Here is a 26081-nt window from a genome sequence, read left to right as displayed (position 1 = left end):
GACCATGGAACCGCAGCAGCTTGCGCTCTACCCCTTAGTGGACGACCCCGGATGAGATGGCTCCTGATCCTGGAGACCTGATCTGATCTGCAGGCTGTCTAGGGGGCTTACTGCAGTTTCTGCTAATAGAGCACCCCCTAGAAGCAGAAAATATTTAAGTAAAAGTTTGTGATCTCCTGCCAAAGGATCACTCCCATAGAGTGAATCCGCAGCACTTGGGCAATTCCTATGTTACAGAACAAATTAAAAGACTAGAAATCGAAAAATAAATCACGAGCAGAAGAGATAAGAACCCAGTAGCAAGGCTGTTGGAACAAACTGAGAATCATGGGAAATATCCAGGGAGGTATTCTCAGAGGAAGGAGACAAAATTTGATTGTTAGCCCTGCAGCCAAGGCTGGAACGGATGCAAGACCCTAGTGTTCAGCCTCCAGAGGGATTGTACAAGAAGCCGTGGATACTTACCATGGTGTTTGCCAGTTTGTAAGTTGCAGATCCTGGAGGATCTAATGCACTGGTAAGGCAATAAGCTCCCTTCCTGGACACTTACAAGATTGAAGGATGGTTTGAAAATCCTTGCTACCTGAAGAAGTTGTATCTGGGTTGAGACTAAGAAGAGAGGATACCTTTTGCAAAAACTTTGAGGAGGAGTGCTCTTCTGTGACTTAGAATGCCAGACGGGGATTATGTGGAAACAGACTCCGATAAAGCCAAACTACTGAATGATTACTTCTGTTCAGTCTTTACCTGTGAGGCACCAGGGCACGGGCCACGGCTGGAAACAAAGCAAAGCATGGAAGACCCATTTCAGAATTTTGAGTTCACAACTGCTGATGTTTGCAGAGAACTGTCAAGACTCAAGGTGAACAAAGCCATGGGACCGGACAATTTGCACCCAAGAGTGCTCAGAGAGCTATGCGATGTTCTGGCAAAACCGTTTGCCATGCTCTTCAATCTCTCCCTAAGTACGGGGAGAGTCCCCCTGGACTGGAAAACAGCTAACGTCGTTCCTCTGCACAAAAAGGGTTGCAGAGCAGAGCCTGCGAATTACAGACCGGTGAGTCTCACATCAATAGTGTGTAAACTCATGGAAACTCTACTTAAAGGTAAATTAAACACGATATTGGATGAGGAGAATCTAAGGGATCCCTGCCAACATGGATTCACTAGGGGCAGGTCATGCCAATCCAATCTTATCAGCTTCTTTGATTGGGTGACAGGAAAGCTAGACTCGGGAGAGTCTCTGGACATAGTGTACTTGGATTTCAGTAAAGCTTTTGACAGTGTCCCACACCGTAGACTATTAAACAAGATGAAATCGATGGGGTTAGGTGAGAAACTAACTGCATGGGTCAATGATTGGCTGAGTGGAAGACTTCAGAGGGTGATGGTCAACGGCACCCTCTCTGAGACTTCGGAGGTGACCAGCGGAGTGCCGCAGGGCTCGGTCCTGGGACCATCCCTTTTCAACATATTCATAAGGGACTTGACCCGAGGGCTTCAGGGTAAAGTAGCACTGTTTGCCGACGATGCCAAACTGTGTAATACAGTAAGCGAAAGCAATCTCAAGGATAGCATGATGCATGATCTGATCACGTTGGAAAACTGGTCCTCAATATGGCAGCTGGGCTTCAATGCTAAGAAGTGTAAGGTCATGCATCTCGGCAGCAGAAATCCATGCAGAACATACACCTTGAATGGAGAAACACTAGCTAGGACTTCAGAAGAACGGGACTTGGGAGTAATCATCAGTGCAGACATGAAGGCTGCCAAACAAGTGGAGAAGGCCTCATCCAAGGCAAGGCAAATGATGGGATGTATCAATAGAAGCTTCGTTAGCCGCAAACCTGAAGTCATTATGCCACTTTACAGAACCATGGTGAGACCTCATCTGGAATACTGTGTGCAATTCTGGAGGCCACATTACCGTAAAGATGTGCTTCGAGCTGAGTCAGTCCAGCGGATGGCCACTAGGATGGTCTCCGGACTCAAGGGTCTCTCATACGAAGAAAGACTGGGCAAATTGCAGCTCTATACTCTAGAAGAGCGCAGGGAAAGGGGTGACATGATAGAGACATTTAAGTACGTCACAGGTCGTGTCGAGGTGGAAAATGACATATTCTTTCCCAAGGGACCCTCGGTCACAAGGGGGCACCCGCTCAAACTTAGAGGAGGGAAATTTAGTGGTGACACCAGGAAGTATTTCTTCACAGAAAGGGTGGTGGATCAGTGGAACAAACTTCCGGAGCAGGTGATCAGAGCCACCAGCGTGCTCGACTTTAAGAATAAATGGGACATCCACGTGGGATCCCTGCAAGGGTCGAGTTAAGGAGCTGGGTCATTAGCACTCGGGCTTAATGGGGTGGACAAGTAGAGTGGGCAGACTTGGTGGGCTGTAGCCCTTTTCTGCCGTCATCTTTCTATGTTTCTATGTTTCTAGGCTGTTCTGGATCCATAGACAAGGGTTTCACTTGGTCCAGCCATTCTCTGGGAGATTAAGGACCCTGGGTTGGAGAGGAACAAATAGAAGTCCTAGGACCCCAATCCATATTTGGAGCTATGTCAACCTCAGGTGGAGAGGGCAGAGGTTCCACACAGTCAGGACATTGTTGAAGCTCCAGAACAGGGATAGGAGGCACAGGAACTGGGTGATGAAAAAGCCCTGCACTATCCAGCATAAACTGTTGAAAAAAGGTGAAAAAGCTGGACATGGACTGAAAAGATTGAAAAGCAAGAGAAGGAGAGCCTGTAACTGCAAGAGAAGGAGAGCCTGTAAGTGTAGGAGACAGACCTAAATGTTTAGGAGGTACCTGTGGAGTGTCTTGAGGAGTAGCAACCCTCTTACTCTTAGATTGGAGTTTTCCTTGTTGAGACGCTGAAGGCAAATCTGTGACAGCTAACAGGGGAGAGGATCATGAGGCCACAACCGGGTCCGCAGGAAATCTTCTTTAAGAAGCCGCTGGTCGAGGGCTGGTACCTAGCGGGATGTGCCACTGTAGTCATCAACGGTGGAAAAGGAGTATTCAGCCTCTGCACCGTCGAGATTTTCTTCCTGTCCTTTTTCTACGGCACTGCCTGTGCTGAATCTTTTTTTATTTAACAGCGCTGGCAGTTTAACGCTACCCTCCCCCGCCGGAACCGAAGCAGGGCCCTGAGGGGAGGAAGCAGGGCCCTGAGGGGAGGCAGCCGGAGAAATCAGCTGTTGGTTTGCCAGCTTTTTCTCCGTGCCAGCGTGCAGCTACGTCAAAGATGTAGACATAATGGCTGACTGAGTCTTCGTGGTGGTCTTAATGGCCGCTGTGTCAGAAAAGTCGGCAGGCAAGTCCGAGAGAAAAACAGTACGGTTCTTGTCCCAGTTGAAGTATACTGGGCTTTTTTTTCTCTTTAGTACGAAAAATGTGAGGAAATTCAGTTCCCTTTTTACTGAAGTGATTTGTGCTGAGTTAGGTAGTTTACCTCACTTTTTTTTTTCACAGTTTGCCCTAAGGGCTAGAAAGCCAAGGCTTTCTTAAAAAGAAATATCATGTTTCCCCGAAAATAAGACACTGTCTTATATTAATTTTAGGCCCAAAAAAGGCACTAGGTTTTATTTTCAAGGTAGGTCTTCTTTTTTTCATGTAATGATCATCTCTCCCTTCCTCTCCTCCACCTCAATTCTTCCTATTTCCTTTCTCTCCACCACATGTGCAGCATCTTTCCTCCCCTCTCACCCATCCCCTTTGTGCAGTGTCTTTCAATCCCTCCCATCTCCCTATGCAGCAGAACCTTTGCAGGTTATATCCCTCCCTCCCTTGTGCAGAACCCTTGCAGCTTGTAACCCTCCCTCCCATCCCTTGTACAGAACCCTTCCAGCTTGTATCCCTTCTCTCCCCCGGCCCTGTCACTCACCCAGCCGCTGACTCTTCCATCTCTCCTGTTGACCACGAGACCGAAATATTGTACCTTGTAACAAACAGCAGCATTGCAGCAATGTAGACAGGCTGCTTAGCGGCCTTCTCCTGCCTGGGTGCGTGTACCGTGTTGCTGATGACATCATCAATGACACGACAGAGGAATGCCCGGGCAGTAAAAGGCCGTGAGCAGCCTGTCTACATTGCTGTGGTGCTGCTATTTGTTATAAGGTACAGTATTTCGGTATCACGATCAGCGGAAGAGATGGAAGGGTTGGCAGAGGATGGGGGGGGGGGGGGTGCGCGGGGAAACGCTGCTGCAGGTGACTAAGGGCTTATTTTTAGGGGTAGAGCTTATATTAAGATCTACCTCAAAAATCATGCTAGGGCTTATTTTTGGCGTAGGTTTTATTTTCGGGGAAACAGAGTACTATTTCTATTTAATTTATTGTATTTTTCTGAGAATAGGGGAGAGCCGCGACTGTCTAGGAGCGGGTCAGAAAACAAAAACTGAGAGGAGGGATAGGGGCTCGAGAAGTAGTGCAATCCTGCACATGCTAAGTAAGCTCAAAAGCTTACTATAACTAGGAAAGAGTACCGACACAGTAGGTTCAGTCAGAGACTTCACCATCAAGTGAGGCTGCATATCCCCTGCCTGTCTCTGAAGAAACATGACTTCTTAGCTCTGTGGAAAACTAAGAACCGAGGTACTGCGAGCCTACATCAGGCAGGAAGGCACTCGCGCATGCACAGTACGGGCAGTTCGCGAACTTTCTTGAGTTCTTAAAGTGGCGATGCACTTTTAAAGCTGTCCATACCGGGACATCACCCACATGCGAGAATATGCTGCCAGCTTGTCCTGGGATAATCACAGTTACTGGATGCTAGGGTCCACATCTTGGGGATTAGCGCCCAAGAAAAGGATCTGGGTGTCATAGTAGACAATAAGATGAAACCTTCTGCCCAATGTGCAGTGGTGGTGGCCAAAAAAAGCAAACAAGATGCTAGGAATTATTAAAAATGGGATGGTTAACAAGACTAAGAATGTTATAATGCTTCTGTATCACTCCATGGTGCAATCTCACCTGGAGTATTGCATTCAATGCTGGTCTCCTTATCTCAAGAAAGATATAGCGGCACTAGAAAAGGTTCATAGAAGAGCGACCAAGATGATAAAGGGGATGGAACCCCTTTCGTATGAGGAAAGAGTAAAAAGGTTAGGGCTTTTCACTTGGAAAAGAGGGCTGAGGGGACATATGATTGAAGTCTACAAAATCCTGAGTGGAGTAGAACGGGTACCAGATAATTTGCCTGCTACCCTCTTCCACTTGTTCTTCCCCTCCCCCTGCTCTTTTCTATCAAAATATTGTAGTTCTGCCCAGTTACCTTCTGTACCAGTAAGTCATGGTTTGTCAGAGTGTAAGACTGTTGTATTGAAATCGGTTTTTAATGTATTTTATATAGTTTCTTTTTTATACTATGTAAAACCACTTTGATATTTGATAAGGCGGTTTATCAAATTTTAAACACTTTGAAACACTTTTAAAACCAATAGGAGGAAATATTTTTTCACCCAGAGAATAGTTAAGCTCTGAAACGCATTGCAGGTTGTAGCTGGTTTTAAGAAGGGTTGGACAATTTCCTGGAGAAAAAGTAAATAGTCTGTTATTGAGAAAGACATGTTGCTACTCTTTGGGTTTTGGCTAGGTACTAGTGACCTAGATTGGCCACCAATGGGCTACTGGGCTTCTTCACCCAGAAAGTGGTAGAAAACTGGAACACTCTTCCCGGGGCTTTTATAGGGGAAAACGCCCTCCAGGGATTAAACCAGAACGTACGCAGGTAAGGCTGATCTCAGTTAGGGCACTGGTCTTTGACCTAAGGGCCGCTGCGTGAGCTGACTACTGGGCACGATGGACCACTGGTCTGACCCAGCAGCGGCAATTCTTATGACCCAATAAGGCTATTCTTATGTTCTTATGCAAAACCTTTGTGATAAATGCAGGGGGGCATGTCCAGCATTTACCTTATATTTACCACACAGTAGCAGATAGCATGGGAATATCTGCCACTGCATGTAAAACGGTGTAGGCCAGCGGTGTCAAAGTCCCTCCTCGAGGGCCACAATCCAGTCGGGTTTTCATGATTTCCCCAATGAATATGTATGAGATCTATTAGTATACAATGAAAGCTGTGCATGCAAATAGATCTCATGCATATTCATTGTGGAAATCCTGAAAAGCCAACTGGATTGCAGCCCTCGAGGATGGACTTTGACACCCCTGGTGTAGGTCCAGAAAATAAAAAGATGCATTACATGCCACTGCTCTGGTGGTTTTCTCCTCTTCCAGCCCAGAGCTTTTTTTCCTGCCTTATCAGTTTCTCTTTCTGTTCCTCCAATATCAGCTGTCAACAACCTCTATCAAAACCCCCTTCCACAATTCCTCCTGTTCAAAATTCTCCCCAGAGAACAAGTCCTACACCCTTGTGCCCAACTCTTCACCCATCCCTAGATTCTCCCCTCCCCCCTCCCCTCAGGACCTACCTGGATGTTTCATGGTAGTCTTGTAGTACCTGGGTGGTAGGAGAGAGCCCTTGATGCTGTTCAGGACTTGGCTGGGATCCAAAAGTAAATGGACCATAAAGAGAGATTAAGTTCTTATCTTGCAATTATCTTTTCTAGTAGATAGGTGTGTCATTCTGGATAGACAGGTAATATCCCAATGCTTGTGAGCTGTGCAGAAGGAATCCACTCCAGCTTTTGAATCTCTCCTCCTTCACTAGAGGGCTCTGTTGCCCCCTTTCAGTTTGTACCAAAGCAGGCAATAGTCCCATATAGAAACACATGTGAAGGAGGGGTAAAGGGAAACTCCCCAAACTACAACTCTGTTCTGCTCTGAAATTATAACAAACATGTTAAATTTTGCAATTGAGCAATCAAAACAGCAAAACAATCATGCCAAACAAACTTTTATAGAGCTCAAATAATACTACAATGTGTTATAGCAATAAGTATTCTTCATACCCTTAAAGGTCTGACTGACATCCAAATTTCAGATTAGACTCAAACTTTCTAATTGAGACTGTAAACAGGCACAGGAAATAACTGACAGGGCAGGGCACCAGAATGACATCCTCCCCGTTGAGGGTAAAGGCCAGGGCAGAGAAACTCGCATTCTGGAGATAAATGCTTGGCTATGTGGATGGTGTCATCAAGAGCGTTTTGGCTTCCTGGACCATGGGATGATCTTCCAAGGGCTGCTGAGGAGGGATGGTGGCTAATTTACTAAAGAGGGCTTTAAATTAGAAGTGATGGGGCAGGGTGATTAAAGCTCCTGGGTGAGTACAAGCCCTCAGGTAAGTAAATCACTTAATACCTCTACACGGATAGGAAAAGGGGGCAATGTCTGGAAAGCAGTACAGTATATACTAATACTCGAAGTATGGGAAACAAGATTCTAGATCTAGAAGCTGTAATGGAAGAAGAGGAGTTGGATATAGTGGCGATCACAGAGAACCATGACTGGGATGTAGTTATACCGGGCTATAATCTGTTCAGGAAAGACAGGTAGGAAGAAAAGGAGGAGTGGCGTTATATGTTAGAGAACATTTTAAAGCCACACAATTGCAGGATCTGCAGGGCAAGGAAGAGGCACTGTGATCAATTCAAAAAGAGGGAATGGTGAATATATTATATTGGTGTGATATACAGGCCTCCTTCACAGATGGAAGAAGTAGATAGAAATTTAATAGTAGACATTCCAAATATATCTAAAAAAGGGGAACTCTTGCTAATAAGTGATTTTAACATGCCAGATGTTGATTGGGGTATCTCTATTGCAGGGTCTTCTAGAAGTAGAGAGATTCTGGATTCTGTACAAGAAGAACTGTTCCAGCAGTTGGTAATGGAACCCACATGGGATGGGGTCATACTGGACTTAGTGCTTACAAATGGGGAAAATGTTTCTGACGTTACAGTGGGTGATCATCTGGCATCTAGTGATCACTGCATGGTACGGTTTAATATTAAGATGGGTATACAGCGGGCTCATTCAAAAGCAAAGGTTCTAGACATTTAAAAAACTAACTTTGTTCAGATGGGGGTTTGCGTCAAGAAATTATTGTCTGGATGGGAACGTCTGGAAGGAGTAGAAATGCAGTGGGCAAAACTGAAAGGAGCGATTATAAGGGCGACAAACCTTTTTGTGAGGCAAATAAGTAAAAGTAGGTCACTTTGGTTCTCAAAAGTAGTAGCTGAGAAGGTAAGGAATAAGAGTTTAGCTTTCATAAATTACAAAAGATTACAGAAAAAGGAAGACTAGCAAAAATATCTGGAAAAGTTAAGAGAGGCTGGTCTTGTAGACAGGAAAGCAAATATGCAAATGGAAGAAAAAATAGCTGACATGGTAAAACAGGGAGACAAGACATTTTTTAGATATATTAGTGATAGAAGTGCAAAAGTGGCATTGTGGGACTCAAAGGAGGAATATGTAGAAGCTGATAAAGAAAAGGTTGAATTGCTTAACAGATATATCTGTTCTGTGTTCATGGCTGAAGCGCCGGGAGTGTGACCGCAGAAGACAAATGTGAATAGGGATGGAGGAGTAATAGACACTGATCATTCAGAGGGTTGTGTTTGTGAGGAGCTAGCTAAAATAAAGGTAGGCAAAGCAATGGGGCTGGATGGTGTATATCCTAGGTTGCTGAAGGAACTTAGAGAAGTTCTGGTAGCTCCGCTGACTGACCTTTTCAATGTCTCTAGAGTCAGGAGTGGTACTGGAGGACTGGTGAAGGGTGGATGTGGTCACACTTGATTCTCAGTTAACCATTGTAGAACATACGAATATAGTGGTAAAGAAGTGCTTTTTTGCACTATGGAAATTAAAGACCATAAAAAAATATTTTTATCCATTATCCTTTAGATTATTGGTACAGGCATTAGTCTTGTCTATACCGGATTACTGTAATATTGTCTATTTGGGAGCACCAAAGAAAATCTTGAGAAGACTGAGAATAGTACAGAATACGGCAGTCCAACTGATATTCGGACTGAGGAAAAATGATCATATTAGTCCCTATCACCAACTATTACATTGGCTCCTGGGTAGAGGCACGAATATTATTCAAATATTCTTGTACATGTTTTAAGTTGATTTGGGGAATTGCCCCAACTTACCTTTAACTCATTTTGCGTTATACAGCCCAATAAGGATAACTAGGACTTCTAATCTATTTGCCTATCCAAAAATTAATGGTTGCAGATACAAGATTTTTTTGGATAAGACCCTTGCATTTCAAGCAAGTAAAGCAGCAGTCCTGGTGGGGTAATTGTATCGGTGGAGTTATGTTGTCTTATGGTGCATTTCAAAAAGTAATTAAAACAGCGCTGTTTGATAAATTCATTTCCTAAGCGTGGATACTATGGTTAACAAAAATTTTATACTAAACATAGTTAAGAAATTGTTGAATTTTTAGTTAATTGTATTTCGCTGATTGTCCACAGCCTTCTTCTGTGTAACCCACCTAGAAATTGTTTGATTATGGTGGTATAGAAGAATAAAGTTATGTTATGTAAGGAAGAAGTAGGGAATTACAGGCCAGTAAGTCTGACCTCTGTGGTAAGCAAGTACTGTAAATGGAAACATTTAAAACAGAGAATGGTCAAGTTTCTGGAATCCTGTGGATTACAGGACCGGAGGCAACATGAATTCACTAGAGGTAGGTCTTGTCAGACAAATCTGATCAATTTCTTTGACTAGGTGACCAGAGAAATGGATAGAGGACGTGGGCTAGATGTGGTGTATTTAGATTTTAGCAAAGCCTTTGACAGTGTTACACACAGACGTCTAATAAATAAACTGAGTGCCCTCAGGATGGGTCCCAAAGTGACGGGCTGGGTCAGGAATTGGTTGAGTGGAAGGTGACAGAGGGTAGTGATCAATGGAGATATCTCTGAGGAAAGGGATGTTACCAGTGGTGTGCCTCAAGGTTCTGTTCTTGGGCCTGTTCATTTTAACATTTTTATAAATGATATTGTTGAAGGGTTGATTAAATTTGCCTCTTTGCGGATGATATGAAAATCTGCAATAGAGTAGACATTCCTAATGACGTGAACAACATAAAGAAAGACCTGGCAAAGCTTGAAGAATGGTCTGAAATTTGGCAGCTAAAATTTAATGCTAAGGAAAGCAAGGTAATGCATTTGGGCTGCAAAAACCTGAGGGAACAGTACAGATTAGGGAGTGAAGAGTTTATGTGCACGACAGAAGAGAGGCACTTGGATGTGATTGTATGTGATGATCTTAAGGTGGCCAAACAGGTTGAAAAGGTGACAGCGAAAGCTAGAAGGATGCTAGGTTGCATAAGGAGAGGTATGGCTAGTAGGAAAAAGGAGGTATTGATGCCCATATATAAGACTTTGGTGAGATCTCATTTAGAATATTGTGTACAATTCTGGAGGCCACACCTTCAAAAAGAGATAAAAAGGATGGAGTTGGTCCAGAGGAAGGCTACTAAAATGGTCTTCATCATAATGCGTATGGGGACAGACGTAAAGATCTTAATCTGTATATTTTGGAGGAAAGGCGGGAGAGGGGAGATATGATAGAGATGTTTAAATACCTTTGTAATGTAAATGTGCATGAGTCTCTTTCATTTGAAAGGAAACTCTGCAATGAAAGGGCACAGGATGAAGTTAAGAGGTGATAGGCTTCAAAGTAATCTAAGAAAATATGGTAGAAAGGATGGTAGATGCATGGAACAGTCTCCCAGAAGAGGTGGTGGAGACAGAGACTGTGTTTGAATTCAAAAGGGCCTGGGATAGGCACGTGGGATCTCTCAGAGAGAAAGAGATAATGGTTACTGCGGATGGGCAGACTAGATGGGCCATTTGGCCTTTATCTGCTATCATGTTTCTATCTACCAGAAAAGATAGTAGCAAGGTAAGAATATAATCTCTTTTTCTAGTGCAATAGATGTGTCATTCTGGATGAATGGGATGTACAAAAGCAGTCCCAGAAATTTAGGGCAGAATCACTGCACTGGCCAGTTAACACTGAGGATCCAAAGGTGGTCTTCCCTTGCTGCTATATTCACTCTATAAAACTTAGAATATGTATTACATTACGTTAGTAATTTCTATTCCACTATTAGCTTGCGGTTCAAGGTGGATTACATAAGGAGCTATTTGGACATTTCCCGTGGTATTATAGAATGGAGCAGGTTGCTATTGGGGATTGAGATGATTCTTGCTGTGTTTGTCTTTAAAGATTTCTTGAATAGCAGGGTTTTTATTTCTTTTCTGAAGGATTTGTAGTCTGGGTTTAGGGTGGAATCACTGCACTGGCCAGTTAACACTGAGGATCCAAAGGCGGTCCTCCCTTGCTGCTACATTCACTCTATAAAACTCGGAAAATGTATGCAGAGTGGACCAAGTTGCTGCCCTACAAATATCAGGCTCTGCAGGACCCGGCCATGTGAGCCACTGCTTGTTCCCCCGAGATTCTCGGAGAGAACGAGAGCCAGAAGGCCTTGAGCATGCGCAGATGCTCAAGGCCCAGTCGGATCTTTGGGCACCAGTGGCAGCACCTCCTGTGGGTTGGTGCTCCATGCTGGTGCCACACTGGAGGGTAAGCTTTCAGTTTGGGTGGGCAGGTGATGCCAGTTTGCGTGAGGGGGGCGATGCCAGTTCACGGTGGGGGGGGCAGCGTTTGCGAACGGGGGGAGGGGCAATGCCGGTTAGCGGTCGGGGGACTCGCAAATTGTCTTGCAAAACACTCGCAAACCGGTGCACTCGTAAAGTTGATGTTTGCAAACTACTACAAATGAATTTGTGAATATATGGACCAAATATAGAGAAGAACTTTTTAAGAATAAATGGAGGAATATTCTCGGATTTACCTCCTTTAGAATTGAGTGATTGGATTGTACGTTGAACATTTTGAGAGAAGGTAGAGTGAAGCGCGCACATGTAGAGCCCACTGTCTGATCCAGAACATTCTGTGTGCTGAGATTGAATAAGCTGAAACTTTGCTCATGACTCTGATGTTGTAGAGAGCATTGGTGAGTAATCCACTCCAGTTAATAGAAGCTGGGGTAAAGGCTCAAATCCCCGCAAACTGGTATGACAGGCACGTGTCACAAGGAAGCCGCTGCAACTGCTTTAATTCCCAAGGCCAGTGCTTCAAATTGTCTTTTAAGAATCACATTCACTCAGCGATCCTGCATATCCTTTAATACCATGCCTCCTTCACTTGGTAGGGATGTGCATTTGGTTACCTGCGCTACCGAGGAATCTACCTTGGGCTGAACGAACAGCTGCTGACACTCCTGTGCCATTAGATACTGCCAAGCCATTGTCTTGGCTACTTTAAGGGACCATTCAGAAGCATCCCAATGACCTGTGACCAGTACACTGATATCAGGATTTCAGAGAAACTTAAGAAGATTAGGCTCTCGCTCTGCTTGTTATAGAGCAGGGAGCAGAGGGGACATGTTGGGAATCCAAGTTTAATTCCTGCAAAGAGTCAGCGATAAGCTCTAACAGAGCCAAGGGTCTAAACAGCCGGTGGACTGTGGGGTCATCCCCCTTTATTGAGGACCACCACTATATCTTGCCCACTTGCACCTGCCTATGACCCTGTATCTCCTAACAGGGCACTCACTTTGTGACAGCAAGAGCATAAAAATAGATCCCTCATACTCTGAGTCTCCCTTGGAAAGGCTCACTGGCCAGCCTCTGACACTGAGGCAGACATACCTTGGGAGCCCCAGCCCCCTTGCGCACCTCCTGGTGCGCTGACAGGCGACCCTTGTGGATCTCAGCCATCTAGATAAGTTCTCAATGTTAGACTGAAAAATTTCAGAGAAAATGCCATATTAGGCAGCACGGAGTCTCCTTTAGTCTCCAGCTTGGGTCTCTTGGGCTCCGCGGACTCTGTGCTCCTGCATTTAGGATGACCACCTTTTCAAAAAGGGGCTCCAAAATGCCTTAACTAAAACAACCCCCCCCCAGCAATTTTGTGATTGTGGAGGTGGGAAAACCTATGAGAAGGGACAGAGACTTGAAAAAATGATTTTAAAGACCCTCCCCTCCCCCAACTTTCCTCATAGGCTGTAATAGCCTTATTCACTGTGACCAGAGCTGGGAATGTACTGCAGCCTGCCCCAGCTTCTAAGGTAGGTGGATCTGAGAGAAGAAATCACTATGTCACACAGACCACTCTCCAATGCTGAATCTTTGGGCTTCCAGTCTGACTGAACCTTGAATCCCTGTGGACACAAATAGGGGGGAGGCAAAATGCAGCCAGCACCCTGTGGAGCCCCCTGAGCCCCCTAAGGATGCTCGACAGTCTGCGCTCAAGCCCCTGCGATGCAGTAGGTGAGCAATGCTACAAGGGGAATGGATCCGGAGCTCCAGAAAAGTTTCTGCAGGCTGGCCAATAGGTACCAGAGAGGGATTGGCCTGTCAGCTGCAGACCTCAGTCTGCTTCTCCACCACACAGGCAGAGCTGAACCCTTGATGAGGGGAGGTCTAAGCACCGAAAACTGTAAAAAAATTAATTAAAAAGGCAAAAAAAAAAAAAAAGAAATATACAGAGCGGACGAGCCCTCTGATATGGACTGATTTTTTTCTAATTTGTATTCTATTTTATTGGTGTGTTCTGCTGAGTTTCGGTATGCCTGTTCCCTGATTTCAATAAAAATTATCCCCCCCCCCAAAAAAAAAGAAAGACTTCCAGCTCGTGTGCAAAAGAAAAAAAACCTGAAGGGAACAGCAGAGCCCTCTAGTGAAGAATGAGGGATTCAAAAGCTGGAGTGGATTCCTTCTGTCACAAGCATGGGGCTACTACCCATCTGTCCAGAATGACACCCCTATTGCACTAGAATGATACTTAACCTGCAGAGTGATGTTCAGATTTTCATTTTACTTTTAATCCACCCACCCTGCTGCAAACTTAAGTTAGATTAGTGCATGTAACATACAAGGTCAAGAACCCTAAAACACTCACCTCAATTAAAGGCGTGAAAAGTTTACCAATATTTAAAATGCATTTTATTTGTCCTTTAAAAACAAAGAAAAGAAGCAAACTTAAATCTGCTCCCTTTATCTTTCACATAAATTATATACATTTCAAAATTATATCCAATACAAAACATGCCACGTACAATTTTTAATTTTTTTTATTTTTTATAAAAAGGAATAATTTTATTTTGTTACAAAGGACAATTTTGCTGTACAGAATGCTCACAATGCAAAAAGAAGGTCCTCTCTCAGAAGTCCACACATCACATTTAAAAATAAAAGTTTTATTTTGTTTTGTGTTTTGTGGTGTGGGGGAGTAATAATTCTTTATTTGAGGGGGAGGGGGGAATTGTAAAAAAAACAAAAAAAACCCAAAACAAAACCCCAAAACAATGTGTGTGTACAAAGCCATAATGCTTCAATGCAATTATACAGGCAGGGAACATTAAAAAATTAAAAATAAATCGAACATTTTAGTTTGGGATTGGATTATAGTTTATATAAAAATTAAAAACTGTATAAGATCACCTAGAATCTACATTACTCTATATCTACTGTAATCTAAGAAGTCAGACTTCCTGCCTAGCTTATCTTGCTTTTGCCTGGCTGGGAATTCTTTATGCTTTCCCTAAGTAATCTTTTCAATAATTTGGAAAACAAACCAACACAAAGGTTAGGATTTTTTAAAGTCTTTTTTTAAATTATGTACGGATTGTTCAGACTTCTAAAAGATCGTCCAGTGGTTTATAGGTAAAAATGGCCATTTCTCTACACAACTCCATTATTTACAAATATTTACTTTTTTAAAAACATTTTTGCAGCTTTGAACAGTTGCGGAAGCAGCGTTAGTTAAAATGCAACAGCACTTTTTCTCTCTGGTTTCAACTGGAAGTGCTTGTGGCCTCTAGCACCTGCTGGTTCTTCTGTCTCTTGGGATAAGAAAAAAAAAAAAAAAGAGTAAATCCTGCGGAGGTGGAAGATTTGAATTCCAACACAAGCCCAAAAGGTGGGAAGGTCAGTGCTGGAGGCAATTTAATTTGTGCGTTAAACAGAGCTCATCTTTCCCAATCATATATCCATTCCCAAACCTTGCCCCATTCCTTCCTGGCTTCTCCTTGCCAGTGGCCAACAAGCTGGACAAGAAGGAGTAACCGTAGACCCTGGTCATCTCTTAACATGCAGTTTGATGAGAGTGACAAGTAATGGTATTTTTTTTTTTTTAATGTACGGACTATGAGTTACCATACAAGGCCAACTACTGTTATACGGAAACAAACAAACAAAAAGAAAAAGGGCAAAAAGAAATCCCAACGCCAACACTCGATTTTAATCCCCCCCCCCTCAGAACTTGGGAACACTCATCAGGGCACCTGAAGGATCAGAATCACTTCTCTATCCAATCAGTGCAGGATTCACTCCCCAGCCAATGAGAGCACAGGCTTCAGTGTTCCCTTTCCTTCTAGATTTCCACATATATATATTACATGTATAAATAGATAAATAACCCCCCTCCCTCTGCAATATGCAGACACTAAAAAGTCTTTGCACAAACAGTAATTGGCTGAAAGCAGCAGTGTATTTTTAATGGGGAAGGGGGGCCCAAAGCAAGGGGTCCAGTAAAATTAATGCCAACCATAAACCTTTGCAATGTCCTCTCTCCCCCCGACCACTGATTTCCTTTCTGACTTGTCCTGAAATGTTTTGGACAAAGAGAGGATAGAATGATTCAGGCAGAAAGTAACAGAACGCAACCCTTTTCTCCCAATTAGTAATTTATCTTTGAGTGATTAAACTGCTCCACTCAAGGACCACTCTACACATAACAAGGTAAGAGGGTCCATGATTCAAGACCTCCCCCTCCCCCACCGCTCACACAGCTTCTGAAGAAAGCATCCTTCCAGAGGTGGTCTTGGAAACTCCACAGGCCTCCACTGGTCAGAAGGTGCATGATTTGCTGTGCTCTGACCAATGTCCTTTAACTCCATGTCTGGGATGACAAACACCCCAAACTACCAACATTTCCTGCCATCCTCCTCCCCTAACTCTCCAAAGGTTGACAAACACCTCACAACTGTCACCAACACTTCCTGCCACTGCATACAAGCACCTCTTTGCCCTGATTTAGTCTTGATGACAGGGAGAGGACAGGACGGGAGGGGGTATATTTGCACATTACACTCCAACACTGAATGAGGTAGGTATGAGTGCAGGTGCTTCTTGAGATTTATTTCTCTCTTGGTGACACGAGTCACATGTGCCTGTCTATATCATTCACTTCGGTAGAAACATCTATCTTGTCTCCTGGAGTCTGGGATTGTCTAGCTGGATGAGTCTTTACTTCAAAGCCTTCGTTACGTTGGTAACTAGCAAGTGATTTTTTTTATTTTTAATATTTTATATTATTTTGCTAATCTTATTTGTACACAGCAAAAGGATCTGTGAGCTTCAGAGAACAAAAAGATACATCATTCAAGAAGTTTTCTGTACAGACCTCGAGGGATTTCTGTCCTCGCAGGGATTATCTACAGGCTCCATCAGGTGCTTCAGTGAGTTTTCTACATCCAATGCCATTTTTGGCTGAGTGCAATGCTGATCCGTCCTACTCATGGTAACATGGGGCACAGCAATTCATAGCCAAGAAACTGGAGACTGTAACTGAGCAGCAGTCCAGAAATATGAGCCGTGAGCTCTGTGATCAGGCCACAACTGAGGGCTGGTTCGTGTGGCAATTAGAAGCCTGGAACCCTGTGCCTCTCTGTGTCAGCAGTACCTATCTTCCATTCAAAGGAAGTTTCCTCACCTAGCAGCAACTGAGTCCCACAGTGCATTCCAGCCTTGTGGAGAGTTTGGAGAAAGGACAGCTGTTTGCAGTAGCCGAAGACAGCATTCCTTACTTAGTGCAGCATCTTGGTGAGGGATTCATTCTTACATGACCCACTGCTGGATGTTAAAACTTCAGTTCATCCATTTTCTGCAGTTCCAGGCTCCACAGTGGCAGGGAATTTTATGCTGATCATCTTCAAAGTCAAACTGATAGTCATAGGTCAGCTATGAAGGCAAGAAAAGCAAAGGACAAATTGAGAATCTACTAACCTTAAGCCTAAGGAGAAATATCCACCCTATTATCCCCTGAACCAAATTATTAAAATCTAACTCTTCTATTCGTTTTTAGCATTCCTTTGGCTTAGATCCAAATTTGGTATGGATTAAGCCATAGATTAAGGAAGGTCCCTTGGTGGCTTTTAGACAGAGTGAAAACCAGTTGCCCCCACCCATTAAGAATAAAACATATGTTATGATTACAACATGTTTCTAGGGCAGCACTGGTATATACTGCACAGAGCAGCCATTATCAATTTAAACAGCAGTAATATGGTTGCATTAGGCCTCCAAGAAAGCATTAAGATAATCTGAAGAGATTGATAATTACAATCTGAAACAGTGGTACAGCAGCTTTGGCTTCCGAGAAGGCTGGAGTGGTCTGCATGGATGATACATGAGTAAAACTCAAACTTGAATAAGAATAGGAAAGAAGGATCTTGTTATTTATTTTACTATTGTCCAATAGTAGCAGCCATAAGGATGCTACAAACTTGGTAACAAAAAACAGAAGGGGGACCCCCCCTACACTTTAACACATTTTAGGCATGCTAGAGACCAAGTTAAGTGGTACAAAAACAGTCATATGGGGGAGGTGGTAATATATAGAAATAAAACAAAAACAAAAAAATAACGCGACACCTTTTTTATTGGACTAACAATGCGTTTTTTGATTAGCTTTAAAAGGGGAAGGAGGAAGTTACTATTGGGCTGCATACAAATCTAGCAGAAATAGATGAATCTCAATAGGACAGACAAGATACATCATTTTGTCTTTTTTATCCAATTGACTATGTTACTACGTATCTGGAAAATGACTAAAAATTACGATTAAACCTGGAAAGCAAATATAAATCTGTATCAACAGTCCTCACCTCCTCTCCTTTGGGGATCCTGCGGCTTGAAATGATAATGATCTTATCCTCCTTGTCAAAGGTCACAACCTCTGCCACACAGTTAGGGGCACAAGAATGGTTAATGTACCTTAAAAAAAACAACCAAAAGTTAGATGTGAAACTACAGAACTGCAATGCTGAATAAATGCAAGTCCATTTATACTCTACAGTAGCTGTAAGTCTAGGTCATAGCAAACTGACAACTTTTACTGGGGTACTTCAAGAATTTATCCAGAAATGATACTATACAGGAGTTGCTCAGAGTACACAGTCAGACAATAAATGTAGGAAAAATGATTTTATTTTCAATTTAGTGATCAAAATGTGTTTGTTTTGAGAATTTATATCTGCTGTCTATATTTTGCACTATATTTGTCCTATTTTTTATAGCTGTTCCTGAAGCGACATTGCATATTTTAGTCATCTGCCTTGACCTCTGAACCCCCCCCCCCCCCCCCGGAGATAAAGTGCCAGAAAAGGTATTCATTGCTGATGAGTCAGAGAAACTGAAACAAATCTCTGTAACACTAGAGAGATGTAATAGGGCAATTTGACAAATTGAAGAGTAGCAAATTGCTTGGACCAGCTACATCCCAAAATACTGACAGAATTGAAAATTAAGAGCTATTGTTAGTAATTTGTAGTTTATCTTTACAGTTTATCTTCAAATGTATGTGTGTTGGTGTAAGAGTACAATGCTTTCTCCTTTAGTCTTTGGGATGGTTCAAGTGGAGAGGTATAGAGTCCAGCCTCTTTTTCCTTTTAGAAACATATCAACAAATTTTAAGGTCAATCTCGTCAATGGACAATGATGGTAAGATTTGTTCTAGATTAAAGTGAAAGAGTGGTACTATAGTTATGTTTCAACAGTTCTATTGATGACTTCACAACTGTACAACTACAAAGAAGTGCAATAGTACAAAATTTGTCATCCAGGTTCATAGATCACCTTCCTCCCCTCTCCCTCGCATTAAAGGAAACAGTATTATAGGTGTCCAACCAATCTCAAAACAATAATTGATCATAAATGATATCCAAGCTCTGCAACATGCCACAAATAAAGAGATGTGAACCACATAAAGGAAAAGACACTATTATAAAAGGCACCAAACACCCCTCACCCATCCATATCCCTCCAATCCCAACCTCTCTAATCCCCCCCCCCCCCACAAACCTACTGCCTACCTGCCACGCCACTTTAGTATCCGGAAATTTATTTCTTATTCCCCCTAGACACCCTAAAGAGTGGTACTATTGTTAATGGTAGTGTAGGAATTTATTGTATGTTTGGTTGTTTTTTTTGTTGTTGTTTCTTTCTTTTTTCTATCTATATAGATTATATAAATCCTGGTGTGCAGAAATATTTAGTCTTTGAACCTTGTACTACTTCCCGACTATCATATGTTTTTTAACTTCTCAATAAGCACGTCTGTTTGCTGTTTCTGTTTAATTTTTACACCATTGACCCATTGTATCTTGTCACATGTTATGGGGTTGATGGGGAGGGATAAAAGGGGGTATGTTTGGAAAGGGACTGTTAAAAGCATAAGAACATAAGAATTACCATACTGGGATAGACCAAAGGTCCATCAAGCCTAGTATCCTGTTTTCAACAGTGGCCAACCCAGGTCCTAAGTATGTAGCTAGATCCCAAGTAGTAAAACAGATTTTATGCTGCTTATCCTAGGAATAAGCAGTGGATTTCCCCAAGCCATCTCAATAATGGGCTATGGACTTCAATTTTATGATATTATCCAAGCCTTTTTCACTGACAATTGAGACTGTTTGTTTCAATACAATACGAGGTCTATTCAAAAACTTTCAGGACTGATTTTATAAAAATTTATTAAACAATCTTACAACTTATTCCATTTGGTCCTCTTCAAAGTACTCCCTTTCCCTACGTATACACTTTTCCCAACATCATTTCAACTTCTGGAAACAGTTCTTAAACGTGTCTTCAGGAATTGCCAAAAGTCGCTGCGTCAAATTTTGCGTTGCGTTGGCCTCCGCGTGTTTGGGTCGCTGGACAAGATGGACCTAGGGTCTGATCCGGTGAAAGCATTTCTTATGTTCTTATGTTTCAGTGTGGATTTAAGTTTAAGAAACAACAAGAAGTCAGCAGGAGCTTAAAGTCAGGAGAGTAAGGTGGCTAAGGAAGATCTGTCATCACGTTTTTTGTGCAAAATTCACAAATTTTGACAGCGGTGTGAGCGGGCGCATTGTCATGATACAGGAATCACAACTGCTCCCTCCAAAGTTTATTTATTTATTCAATTTTTTAGCCCATCCTCCCAAAGGAGCCCAGAATGGGTTACAAAGTATATCCATAATAATCGAGACAGGACCGAGATGACATAATTTACATAAATTACAATATAGACATGACAATAATTTACAATATAGATATGACAATAAAATATATGCACTAAGTAGCATCTGGTGAGATTAGGTGGCGTAGGTGCGTTGACTGAGTGGCATTTCTGGGTGAATGACTTTAAGGTGCTGGGTTTGTAAAGAGGAAGGCTTTCACGACCTTCCTGAAGTTCCAGAGTCCATCTAGTGATCTAACAGATGGGGGGATGGTGTGCCAAAGTCTGGGTATGAAATATGAGTAGGAGCGTTTGCGGGTTGTTTCAGTTTTGAGGGAGCAGCCAAGAGGAATGGTCAGTCGTTCTTCTCCTTGGGACCTCAGCAGCTGCTTTGGGAAGTAGATTTGTAGTTTAGTTTACATGTAGTAGTTTTGGGCCACTTCCTCCTGATTCTATCATGGAGTCATTTCAATACTTTCAGATAGTAATTTTGGTTGACAGTTTGTCCTTGTGGCAGAAATTCTTAACGAACAACACCGCGACCATAGAAAAACTGTTAACAACACTTTGATGTTTGACCGAACTTGCCGAGCTTTTCTTGGTCTTGGCAATGTTTTGGTTCTCTGTAGAGATGATTGAGCTTGGGTTTCCATGTCATAATCATAGACCCAAATCTCATCACTTTATCAAGAAGTGTTTCGTCTTCATTTACCTGCTCAAGAAGACTGACAGATAATGATGCAGTTGTTCTGGTCATTGGCCATCAACTGTGGAACAAACTTTGTTGCAACACGAGACATCCCCAACTTCTCTGTTAGAATGTTGTGGCATGAACCAATAGAGATGTTGCATTCCTCTGCCAATTCTAATCGCCGATTAGCGTGCATAAGAACCCTCACTTGATCAACATGATCATCAGTTGATGTTGATGGTCTTCCAGTTTGTGAATCATCTTCCACTGATTCATGACCACTTTTGAAGCATGAATACCATTCAAAACACCTCCCATGACTCATGACATGTTCCCCATAAGCCACTTTCAACATTTCATAAGTTTCTGTAGCGGTCTTACCCAACAGAACTTCACACTGCTCATTGAGGTCGCACATGATGAAAAATAGCCAATCATGAAAATGCACTGCCACAGAAACTGTTGTAGCTCAGAGACAAAAACAGGTATCAACAAATGGAAAAAGGAGGTTACTTGTGAGGTTTCAAGCTACTCAATGCCACCTAGCGCATCTCAAAAGAACTTCATGTTGGTGCGCAATTCAAACTGTCCTGGAACTTTCTGAACAGACCTCGTAGATTTAACATAAAATCCAGTTTGGTACCAGAAGGCTGGAGAGTGCCAATTTTTTAAAAAGGGTTCCAGAGGAGATTTGGGAAATTATAGACCAGTGAGTCTGATGTTGATGTTGGGCAAAATGGTAGACACTATTATAAAGAACAAAATTACAAAGCATATACATAAGAATGGATTAATGAGACAAGGCCAACATGGATTTAGTCAAGGGAAATCTTGACTCATTAATCTACTACATTTCTTCAAAGGGGTGAACAAACATGTGGATAAAGGTGAGTCAGTTGATATTGTGTATCTAGATTTCCAGAAAGCATCTGACAAAGTACCTCATGAGAGACTTCTAAGGAAATTAGAAAGTCATAGGATAGAAGGTAATGTCCTACAATGGATTAAGAACTGGTTAAAAGATGGGAGTAGGATTAAATGGTCAATATTCTTAAAGGAATCAGGTAAATAGTGGGGTTCCCCAGGGGTTTGTGCTGGGACCACTGCTTTGAACAGAGATGGAAATAACTAGTAAGATAATTCAATTTGCTGATGACACAAAGTTTTTAAATTGCAAGAGGACTGTGAAAAACTGCAAGACCTTGCGAAACTGGTGTGTGAAGCTTGGGACTGAATCAGCTAGAATGAGGTCTCTTGGAACTGAAATGTGAAGGAATGGTGGTCATCCAAACCATCTGATACACTCCTGTTGATATATATGGTGAAATATGGGAGTATGGAGCTGGCATGGAAGAGGCTGAAAGTAAGTTATAAGAGCAGGTGGAATTGTTAGTAGTATTGCAAGAGAAAGAGGACTGGCGACTGTAAATTATTGGGAGCTTTTGTTCACATTCAAAAAGTGGGCTTTTAGCCTGGATTTGAACATTGCTAAAGACAGAGCCTGTAAGTCAATAAGAGGAGTTTGAACTGTATGCGGAAGCGGACAGGGAGCCAATGGAGTGACTTGAAGAGAGGGGTAATGTGAGCACCGTGACAGTGACGGAATATAAGCCATGCAGCAGACTTTTGAACAAATTGAAGGGGAGAAAGATGGTTTAGCGGAAGACCTGTGAGAAACAGGTTGCAGTAATCTAGGTGAGAGGTGATGAGAGTGTGGCTAAGGGTTTTGGTAGTGTAATCAAACAGGAAAGGTCAGATTTTGGCGATATTATAGAGAAAGAAACTACAGGCTTTAGCGATCTGTTGGATTTGTGAAGAGGAGAGTGATGAGTCAAAGATGACTCTGAGGGAGGATCGAAAGATTAGAGTCTTACCTTTGCTAATCTTCTTTCTTTTAAATCAAGTTCAAGTTTATTAATATTTGATTAATCGCTTAATCGATTTGCTAAGCGATGTACAAAATCATAAATTAAAAATAGAAATACAAATAAGGACAGATCGAATGACACATATTTAACAAAAAAACAAATGATAAATATATAACAACAAGTCAAACTTGAGTTGGGAGGAAAGGGGGGAAAGTTACAAGTTTTTCATATTGAAGAGAAAACAAAAAAAGGAAAAAACAAAAGGGGACGGGGGAATTGTAAAAATCTAAGTATAAAAAACAATTCTAAAATTTAAATGTTAAAAGCATCTTTAAAAAGATGGGTTTTAGATATTTTTTAAAGAGGTGGGGTCTTTTTCATTTTTAATATATTGTGGTAGAGAGTTCCACCATTGGGGGCCCATTACTGAAAACATATCGGATCTCCTTGTACCAATTATTTTCAGGGATGGTATAGTTAAAAGATTCTGGGAGGAAGATCTAAGAGGTCGCGTGGAGTTGTGAGGTGTTAACATACTGGCTATAAATTGAGGTTCGCTGTAAGTTAAAGTTTTGAATGTTAAGAACATGACCTTAAAGAAGATGCGGTGACTAATAGGAAGCCAGTGTGAGTCAATCAGGAGTGGTGTGACGTGATCATATTTTTTGGCGTTATGGATTAGTTTTATGGCTGTATTCTGAATAATTTGAAGTCTTCTTTTTTCTTTTAGGGAGATGTTAAGAAGTAAAGAATTGCAATAATCCATTCTAGCTAAAATCAGCGAGTGAAGTAAAATGTTAATTGATTTAGGCTCAAGGAATTTGCTGATTGATCTTATTAAGCGCAGTTTATAGAAACAGTGGGTTTTATGCATCCTTAGCCACCAGGCACTGAAGAAAGCTTCATATAATTAAAGTCTTAACTCATTCCTCTGGAGTATGCTCCTTAGATCCCAGTCAGTATTCAAGCAGCCAGAAACATCTACAGAAAATAATGAGAGAGAAGGAAATGGGGAACTCCTCGCCAAACAAATCATTTCTGCTCATATTAATATATGCAAAACAGCAACAATGAAAACTAGAAAACAGGCTGTGCACATCCAGGGATTGCAACACCTGGTCCTAGGCCTTTGAACCGGAAGGCACAAATGCCAGACGTCGAACTTCCTGATTCACGTGGAAGACAGAAACCACTTTCCCATACACAAGAGCACCATGGTATCTGTAATACACAGGAAAGGATCCCAAGAGTGAGCTTGGAGCTCTGAAATTCTGTGAGCGGACATGATAGCCACAAGGAAAACAGTCTTGATAGTGAGATCTATCAAGAACACCTGTTCCTGAGGCTCATAAGGCGGGCGAGCCAGGGAGCAGAGAACAGATTCAAATTCCACGTCGGACAAAGAAGGAACAAAGGAGGCCTCAGATGAACCATGCTCCATAGAAAACAGACTATGTCTGGATGAACTGCCAAAGATCCCCTCAAAGCAACAGGGCCCAGGTAGGACAGGCCTGCAATATGAACCTGTAGGGAAGCCACTGCAAGGTTCTTTTTTAGCCAACCTGCAAAAACTCCAGCACCTGAGGAACCGAGGGAGAAGAGGGATCCTCCTGCTGGCTGGGGGCACAAAGCCTGGTAGCACCGCAAAGCTTTCGAGTAGGCCGCCACTGTGGACTTCCGTTTGCTGTGAAGCAGCGTAGTTATCACCAAAGAAGAATAGCCCCGGGCCGTTAAGGCGTCATGCTCAAGAGATATACCGTAAGGCCAAAGTGGCCTGGGTCCTGCAGAGTGATCGGCCCCTGTGTGAAGAGTCGAGGGTGAAAAGGCAAACGTGGGCCTTGGGGAGGTGGGAGACCTGAACCCTACCCTCAGAAACTCTCAAAAATAAGTTTTAGAGAATTTTACAGACCACCCCCGAAGTTGCCATAGGAAATGATGGAGGTGTATTCACAGTCTGTGATATGCCTGCCTGTGAGCTCTTTTCACTGCAGCTGAATGGAGGAAAAGGATTTTCTGCCTCAGAATAGCTCCAAAAGGAGATGACTTGAAGATCTTCGGACTGAAGATGGATGGACAGACTATAACCTCCACCCTTAAGGATCCTCTCCACGCAACCGGGGATGGAAAATGCAGCCTGTGCCCTGAAACCCGGAGTTTTACTCAGGATGCATACAGCCTGTGTTTAAACCCCTGACAAGGTCAAAGGGCAAGTGAGCTTCCAGGGAAATGGACCCTAAGTCCAGGAAGGGTGGCATACAGCAGGCTGGCTCCACAGATCCACTGAAGTTTCTCAGTGAAGCAGCAGTCCGGCTCCCAAGGCTGCATCCTTTCCTCTGACAAAGGGGTCTCAAGGCACTCACGCCACCGAACAAGATGGACTTTAAGTAAAAAAATAAGAAAAAGATGCAGAGCAAATCCAAAAGACTTCTGCATGGATTGCTTGCAGAATTGGAAAACTACAAGGGGCTCTAACTTTCTCTATAAGGTGGGAGGAACATGTGCTCAGAAAAGTGTTTTGATTTATGCAACTCCCAGATTGTGGGAAGAGATTGAATACCTAACATACTGAATCCGGAAGGGACATAACAGAATAAGAGTTCTATTTATCTTCAATATAACTGTAGTGCTCCAAATTAAATCTGTTGGTCTTCTTCCACTGCAGTGAATCCTTCAAAACAAAGCAAGCCTCTTATCAATAGTAATCAGCAGTTCATAGTAGAAACCACCTCTGTTCTTCCAACCCAGTCTTTATATATAGAAAATCCCTATAAGGGCACCTTGTTTCACCCAATAGGCTGCCTCACTAGATATAACACTGCTTATAAATACAAATCTCCTAGGTTGGAAGACCAAGAGGTTCTTCTTACTATGAACTGCTGACTACTACTTATGAGAGCCTTTTTGTCGAATGAGACTCTGCAAACGGAAGACAACACACAGGTTTAATTTGGAGCACAACTATATTGGAGACAAATAGAACTTATTACTTTTTGAATATTAAATGGACAATAAATATTAAGTGGATTATAAATATTTTTGGTGGAATTTTTTCCGGACCAATAAGAGTGATTTTGCTCTTTTTATTGTGCTCAGGGTTTTCAAAAAAAAAATTTTTTAGGAAATAAAAAAAAAAAAAAAAAAAAAATTCCAGGACATTACAGTTATAGAATTGTACTGATCTGGAGGATTTAATAGAAGATATTCAGAATACCGCTGTCAGATTTATATTTAATCTGAAGCAATTTGATGTCACGGGTTATCATCAGAAGCTACACTGGTTGCAAATTGAAGCATTATTATT

The 26081-nt window shown here is 42.3% G+C and overlaps 1 protein-coding gene across 1 annotated transcript in view; it reads right to left on the bottom strand.

Moving 5' to 3' along the window:
- Nucleotides 1-13927: 13927 nt before the first annotated feature.
- The window catches only part of LOC117357250 (histone-lysine N-methyltransferase 2D-like), a 468534-nt gene continuing 456380 nt past the window's right edge, over nt 13928-26081 (bottom strand). Inside the window, 2 exon segments of the mRNA XM_033937621.1 lie at nt 13928-16962; nt 17889-17997. Coding sequence (XP_033793512.1) covers nt 16870-16962; nt 17889-17997 — 202 coding nt within the window. The 3' untranslated portion in view covers nt 13928-16869.

The sequence above is a fragment of the Geotrypetes seraphini genome, chromosome 3 (genome assembly GCF_902459505.1).
Source record: "Geotrypetes seraphini chromosome 3, aGeoSer1.1, whole genome shotgun sequence".
Classification (NCBI taxonomy): Eukaryota; Metazoa; Chordata; class Amphibia; order Gymnophiona; family Dermophiidae; genus Geotrypetes; species Geotrypetes seraphini.
This window is presented reverse-complemented; position numbering and strand designations above follow the sequence as displayed.